Raw genomic sequence first — 7,993 nt, 5'->3', positions numbered from 1 at the left:
TTGCTGTGACCCCAAATATGATCGTCTTTGTTCCTGTGACCCCAAATATAGTTGTCGTTCTTGCTGTGACCCCAAATATGGTCTTCTTTGTTCCTGTGACCCCAAATATGGTCTTCTTTGTTCCTGTGACCCCAAATATGGTCGTCTTTGTTCCTGTGACCCCAAATATGGTCGTCTTTGTTCCTGTGACCCCAAATATAGTCGTCTTTCTTGCTGTGACCCCAAATATGGTCTTCTTTGTTCCTGTGACCCCAAATATGGTCGTCTTTGTTCCTGTGACCTCAAATATGGTCGTCTTTGTTCCTGTGACCCCAAATATGGTCGTCTTTGTCACTGTGACCCAAATATGGTCGTCTTTGTTCCTGTGACCCCAAATATGGTCGTCTTTGTCCCTGTGACCCCAAATATAGTCGTCTTTCTTGCTGTGACCCCAAATATAGTCTTCTTTGTTCCTGTGAGCCCAAATATGGTCGTCTTTGTTCCTGTGAGCCCAAATATGGTCGTCTTTGTTCCTGTGACCCCAAATATGGTCGTCTTTGTCCCTGTGAGCCCAAATATGGTCGTCTTTGTTCCTGTGACCCCAATTATGGTCGTTTTTGTTCCTGTGACCCCAAATATAGTCGTCTTTCTTGCTGTGACCCCAAATATAGTCTTCTTTGTTCCTGTGAGCCCAAATATGGTCGTCTTTGTCCATGTGAGCCCAAATATGGTCGTCTTTGTTCCTGTGACCCCAATTATGGTCGTTTTTGTTCCTGTGACCCCAAATATGGTCGTCTTTGTTCCTGTAAAACCAAATATGGTCGTCTTTGTCACTGTGACCCCAAATATGGTCGTCTTTGTTCCTGTGACCCCAAATATAGTCGTCTTTGTTCCTGTGACCCCAAATATGGTCGTCTTTGTTCCTGTGACCCCAAATATGGTCGTCTTTGTCACTGTGACCCCAAATATGGTCGTCTTTGTTCCTGTGACCCCAAATATGGTCGTCTTTGTCACTGTGACCCCAAATATAGTCGTCTTTGTTCCTGTGACCCCAAATATGGTCGTCTTTGTTCCTGTGACCCCAAATATGGTCGTCTTTGTCCCTGTGAAACCAAATATGGTCGTCTTTCTTGCTGTGACCCCAAATATGGTCGTTTTTGTTCCTGTGACCCCAAATATGGTCGTCTTTGTTCCTGTAAAACCAAATATGGTCTTCTTTGTTCCTGAGAAACCGAATATAGTCGTACATTTTGGGGTTAATGTACAAAAGCCCAAAAGCAGTGAAGTTGTCACGTTGTGTAAATGGTAAATAAAAAGAGAATACAATGATTTGCTAATCTTTTTCAACTTATATTCAATGGAATAGACTGCAAAGACAAGATATTTCATGTTCACACTGAGAAACTTACATTTTTGCTTGAAAATAATCATGAACTTACAAATGAATGGCAGCAACACATTACAAAAAAGGCATGTTCACCACTGTGTTACATGGCCTTTCCTTTTAACAACACCCAGTAAAGGTTTGGGAACGGAGGAGACACATTTTTGAAGTGGAATTCTTTCCCATTCGTGAAATGTGGACTCGTCAGACCACAGAACACTTTTCCACTTTGCGTCAGTCCATCTTAGACGAGCTCGGGGCCCAGCGAAGCCGGCGGCGTTTCCGGGTGTTGTTGATAAACGGCTTTGGCTTTGCATAGGAGAGTTTTACCTTGCACTTACAGATGTAGCGACCAACTGTAGTTACTGACAGTGGGTTTCTGAAGTGTTCCTGAGCCCATGTGGTGATATCCTTTACACACCGATGTGGCGTTTTGATGCAGTACCGCCTGAGGGATCCAAGGTGCGTAATATCATGGCTTACGTGCAGTGATTTCTCCACATTCTCTGAACCTTTTGATGATATTACGGAGCGTAGATGGTGACATCCCTAAATTCCTTGCAATAGCTGGTTGATAAATGTTGTCCTTAAACAATTTGCTCAGGCATTCGTTGACAAAGTGGTGACCCTCGCCCCCGTCCTTGTTTGTGAGCGACTGAGCATTTCGCGGAAGCCGCTTTTATACCCAATCATGGCACCCACCTGTTCCCAATTAGCCCGTTCACCTGCGGGATGTTCCAAATAAGTCTTTGATGAGCGTTCCTCAACTTCTTCAGTCTTTTTTGCCACTCGTGCCAGCTTTTTTGAAACATGTTGCAGGCACCAAATTCCAAATGAGCTAATATTTGCAACAAATAACAAAGTTTCTCAGTGTGAACATGAAATATGTTGTCTTTGCAGTCTATTCAATTGAATATAAGTTAAGGATTTGTTGTATTCTATTTTTATTCACTATTTACACAACGTGACAACTTCGTCCTTGTAACAAAACACATTTTCCAGTCAGTTTGTGTTGAAATGTATTTTTTTCGACGCCATTAAAAGCGCTCCTAAGCGCCCCCTGCTGGTCAAGGGAAGTTAAAGCCAAGTCTTGAAATTCTTTGCATAATTTATTTTTCTTATCATGATTTCCCCTCCCCCAACTCACACATGTCATATTTTACATCTTTGCAATAAAACAGGAATACAATTTTTTTTTTTTAAGGGTTTCGTAGATCCAAAAATATTTCAGCTTGTTTTTTTATTTTTTATTTTGTTTTTTTTCTCCGTCCTTCTTTTTGGAGGCGGATCCTGTGGCGTGATGAAATGATGAGCGCGTCGTATTGCTGAAGAACGTCTTCGCCACACGCGGGAAACACAAACATCCATGGACCCAAACCAGAATTAGAATCATAATAATTAGAATAATAATAATAATAACAATAAATAATAACGATTGGTGTAAAGTGCAAATACAAAACAAACATTGATTTTTGCCTTAAGTCAACAAATGAAAGTGAAAGTGAAAGCTGTCAGTCAGCTGATTTCGTCTCCAAACGGGTCCGAAGCGAGACTTTATGTACATATTTGACAGAGCCATCACCGGATGTAGAAAAAATAAAAGCGGGAATCGAACGCGGCGCTGACGTCTCCGGCAGAAAAGCCCTCACCATCCTCGACTTGGCCTGGCGTGGTCGGGAATATTACACGCTATGTTACAGACGATAAATTAAAGAGGCGGAGCTTATTTACATCATCTAAATCTGCGGCGGTGAAAGAATACAAATCCTACTGGGCCGCCGCGGGTAAATTGGACAAAGTTATGAAGGAGAAAACCAAATCGAGTCTGAAGCCTTCCGGCACGAACAGAACCAGAACCAAGCGAGAAGCCACGCCTCCTCGCCGCCGTTCTCGGTGTGTGTCTTTGGGCTCAGTGTGTGTGTGTGTGTGTGTGTGTGTGTGTGTGTGTGTGTGAGACCACACACAGGAAGTAGTTCCATCAGAATCACCGGGCCAGGGGGAACAGAACCGCCCCCACACCCTCCCACCTGCTCGGTGGTCCTCAGTAGCGGTTCTGGTGTTCGTAGTGCCAGCGGTTAAAGTCGATGTTGAACGCCACGATGCTGCCCGACGCCATGCCCGTGATCAGGGTCCTGCGGGACACACGCCACAGGAAAAAGTCAGGTGACCAAAACCTTTCCCCGCAACAGCATCCCAAATAAAAGCTTCCTTGGTAAAAGTTTCCCTAGCAACAGCATTCTAGAAACAGCATCCATGGTAACCATTTCCTTAGTGACAGCCTCCCTGCTACCTGTTTCACTAGCAACAGCATCACTGGTTATGATGTTTCCCTAACAACAGCATCCCTGGTTACGATGTCTCCCTAACAACAGCATCCCTGGTTACGATGTTTCCCTAACAACAGCATCCCTGGTTACGATGTCTCCCTAACAACAGCATCCCTGGTTACGATGTTTCCCTAACAACAGCATCCCTGGTTATGATGTTTCCCTAACAACAGCATCCCTGGTTATGATGTTTCCCTAACAACAGCATCCCTGGTTATGATGTTTCCCTAACAACAGCATCTCTGGTTACGATGTTTCCCTAACAACAGCATCCCTGGTTACGGTGTTTCCCTAACAACAGCATCCCTGGTTACGATGTTTCCCTAACAACAGCATCCCTGGTTACGATGTTTTCCTAACAACAGCATCCCTGGTTACGATGTATCCCTAACAACAGCATCACTGGTTATGATGTTTCCCTAACAACAGCATCCCTGGTTACGATGTTTCCCTAACAACAGCATCACTGGTTATGATGTTTCCCTAACAACAGCATCCCTGGTTACGATGTTTCCCTAACAACAGCATCCCTGGTTACGATGTCTCCCTAACAACAGCATCCCTGGTTACGATGTTTCCCTAACAACAGCATCCCTGGTTATGATGTTTCCCTAACAACAGCATCCCTGGTTACGATGTCTCCCTAACAACAGCATCCCTGGTTACGATGTTTCCCTAACAACAGCATCCCTGGTTATGATGTTTCCCTAACAACAGCATCCCTGGTTATGATGTTTCCCTAACACCAGCATCTCTGGTTACGATGTTTCCCTAACAACAGCATCCCTGGTTACGGTGTTTCCCTAACAACAGCATCCCTGGTTACGATGTTTCCCTAACAACAGCATCCCTGGTTATGATGTTTCCCTAACAACAGCATCCCTGGTTACGATGTCTCCCTAACAACAGCATCCCTGGTTACGATGTCTCCCTAACAACAGCATCCCTGGTTACGATGTTTCCCTAACAACAGCATCCCTGGTTATGATGTTTCCCTAACAACAGCATCCCTGGTTACGATGTTTCCCTAACACCAGCATCTCTGGTTACGATGTTTCCCTAACAACAGCATCCCTGGTTACGGTGTTTCCCTAACAACAGCATCCCTGGTTACGATGTTTCCCTAACAACAGCATCCCTGGTTACGATGTTTTCCTAACAACAGCATCTCTAGTTACGGTGTTTCCCTAACAACAGCATCCCTGGTTACGATGTATCCCTAACAACAGCATCACTGGTTATGATGTTTCCCTAACAACAGCATCCCTGGTTACGATGTTTCCCTAACAACAGCATCCCTGGTTACGATGTCTCCCTAACAACAGCATCCCTGTTTACGATGTTTCCCTAACAACAGCATCCCTGGTTATGATGTTTCCCTAACAACAGCATCCCTGGTTACGATGTCTCCCTAACAACAGCATCCCTGGTTACGATGTTTCCCTAACAACAGCATCCCTGGTTATGATGTTTCCCTAACACCAGCATCTCTGGTTACGATGTTTCCCTAACAACAGCATCCCTGGTTACGGTGTTTCCCTAACAACAGCATCCCTGGTTACGATGTTTCCCTAACAACAGCATCCCTGGTTACGATGTTTTCCTAACAACAGCATCTCTGGTTACGATGTTTCCCTAACAACAGCATCCCTGGTTACGATGTATCCCTAACAACAGCATCACTGGTTATGATGTTTCCCTAACAACAGCATCCCTGGTTACGATGTTTCCCTAACAACAGCATCCCTGGTTACGATGTCTCCCTAACAACAGCATCCCTGGTTACGATGCTTCCCTAACAACAGCATCCCTGGTTACGATGTTTCCCTAACAACAGCATCCCTGGTTACGATGTTTCCCTAACAACAGCATCCCTGGTTACGATGTCTCCCTAACAACAGCATCCCTGGTTACGATGTCTCCCTAACAACAGCATCCCTGGTTACGATGTCTCCCTAACAACAGCATCCCTGGTTACGATGTTTCCCTAACAACAGCATCCCTGGTTACGATGTTTCCCTAACAACAGCATCCCTGGTTACGATGTATCCCTAACAACAGCATCCCTGGTTACGATGTTTCCCTAACAACAGCATCCCTGGTTACGATGTCTCCCTAACAACAGCATCCCTGATTACGATGTTTCCCTAACAACAGCATCCCTGGTTACGATGTTTCCCTAACAACAGCATCCCTGGTTACGATGTCTCCCTAACAACAGCATCCCTGGTTACGATGCTTCCCTAACAACAGCATCCCTGGTTACGATGTCTCCCTAACAACAGCATCTCTGGTTAACTTTTCCATGAGCAATTGTTTCCCTAGAAACAACATCCATGGTAACCATTTCCTTTGTGACAGCCTCCCTTCTAACTGTTTCACGAGCAACAGCATCCCTGGTTACAGTGTTTCCCTGGCAACAGCATCCTAACTAAATACCTCCCTGGTAACTGTTTACCTAGGCGACAGCTTCCATGCTCAGTCTTTCCCTAGCAACAGCCTCCCTGGCAACAGCATTCTAAGTAACTAGCAACAGCCTCCCTGGCAACAGCATCCTAAGTAACAGCCTCCCTGCTAACTGTTTCACTAGCAACAGCATCCCTGGTTACAATGCCTCCCTGGCAACAGCATCCCTGGTTACAGTGTTTCCCTGGCAACAGCTTCCGAACTAAAAGCCTCCCTGGTAACTGTTTCCCTAGGTAACAGCTTCCATGCTCACTCTTTCCCTAGCAACAGCATCCTAAGTAACAGCCTCCCTGCTAACTGTTTCACTAGCAACAGCATCCCTGGTTACAATGCCTCCCTGGCAACAGCATCCCTGGTTACAGTGTTTCCCTGGCAACAGCTTCCGAACTAAAAGCCTCCCTGGTAACTGTTTCCCTAGGTAACAGCTTCCATGCTCACTCTTTCCCTAGCAACAGCATCCTAAGTAACAGCCTCCCTGCTAACTGTTTCACTAGCAACACCATCCCTGGTTACAGGGTTTCCCTGGCAACAGCATCCTAACTAAAAACCTCCATGGTAACTGTTCTCTAGGTAACAGCTTCCATGCTCACTCTTTCCCTAACAACAGCCTCCCTGCTAATGGTTTCCCTGGTAAAAGCATTTTCAGTAACAGTATGCCCAGCAACTAGTAACAGCATCCCTGGTAACTTCTTCCCTAGCAACAGCATCCCTTGTAACGGTATCACTAGTAACAAAATCCCTGGTAACTTCTTCCCTAGCAACAGCATCCCTGGTAACAGTATCACTAGTAACAGCATCCCTGGAAACGTTTTCCCTAGCAACAGCATCCCTTGTAACGGTATCACTAGTAACAGCATCCCTGCTAACTTTTCCATGAGCAATTGTTTCCCTAGCAACAGCATCCATGGTAACCATTTCCTTAGCGACAGCCTCCCTGCTAACTGTTTCACTAGCAACACCATCCCTGGTTACAGTGTTTCCCTGGCAACAGCATCCTAACTAAAAACCTCCATGGTAACTGTTCCCAAGGTAACAGCTTCCATGCTCACTCTTTCCATAACAACAGCCTCCCCGCTAATGGTTTCCCTGGTAACAGCCTCTTCAGTAACAGTATGCCCAGCAACTAGTAACAGCATCCCATGTAACTTTTTCCACAGCAACAGCATCCCTGGTAACGGTATAACTATGTAACAGCATCCCTGGTAACTTCCTCCCTAGCAACAGCATCCTTGTAACTGTATCAATAGTAACAGAATCCCTGGTAACTTCTTCCCTAGCAACAGCATCCCTGATAACGGTATAACTATGTAACAGCATCCCTGGTAACTTCCTCCCTAGCAACAGCCTCCTTGTAACTGTATCAATAGTAACAGAATCCCTGGTAACTTCTTCCATAGCAACAGCATCCCTGGTAACGGTATAACTATGTAACAGCATCCCTGGTAACTTCCTCCCTAGCAACAGCATCCTTGTAACTGTATCAATAGTAACTTCTTCCCTAGCAACAGTATCCCTGGTAACTATATCACTAGTAACAGCATCCCTGGTAACTTCTTCCCTAGCAACAGCATCCCTTGTAAAAGTATCACTAGTAACCGCATCCCTGGTAACTTCTTCCCTAGCAACAGCATCCCTGGTTACAGTGTTTCCCTGGCAACAGCATCCTTAAGTAATGGCTTCCCAGCCAACTGTTTCCCTAGCAACAGCATCCCTGGTAACTATATCACTAGTAACAGCATCCCTGGTAACTTCTTCCCTAGCAACAGCATCCTTTGTAAAAGTATCACTAGTAACCGCATCCCTGGTAACTTCTTCCCTAGCAACAGCATCCCTGGTT

General features: G+C 45.3%; 1 protein-coding gene across 16 annotated transcripts in view; it reads right to left on the bottom strand.

Annotated features, from left to right (window-relative positions):
• Positions 1 to 1,696: 1,696 nt before the first annotated feature.
• The window catches only part of LOC133650133 (neurobeachin-like), a 164,775-nt gene continuing 158,478 nt past the window's right edge, over positions 1,697 to 7,993 (bottom strand). For 7 of the 16 annotated variants that reach the window (XM_062047009.1, XM_062047014.1, XM_062047006.1 and 4 more), the window contains one exon: positions 1,700 to 3,495. In XM_062047009.1, the coding sequence (XP_061902993.1) occupies positions 3,405 to 3,495 (91 nt within the window). In that variant the 3' untranslated portion in view covers positions 1,700 to 3,404. Of the gene's footprint in view, positions 3,496 to 7,993 lie in introns of all 16 variants that reach the window. The other 9 variants (XM_062047021.1, XM_062047012.1, XM_062047017.1 and 6 more) reach the window with 6 other exon arrangements.

This window comes from Entelurus aequoreus, linkage group LG05 (genome assembly GCF_033978785.1).
Source record: "Entelurus aequoreus isolate RoL-2023_Sb linkage group LG05, RoL_Eaeq_v1.1, whole genome shotgun sequence".
In the NCBI taxonomy this organism is placed as follows: Eukaryota; Metazoa; Chordata; class Actinopteri; order Syngnathiformes; family Syngnathidae; genus Entelurus; species Entelurus aequoreus.
Note: the sequence above shows the minus strand (reverse complement) of the source record. Positions and strands in the feature narration are given on the sequence as shown.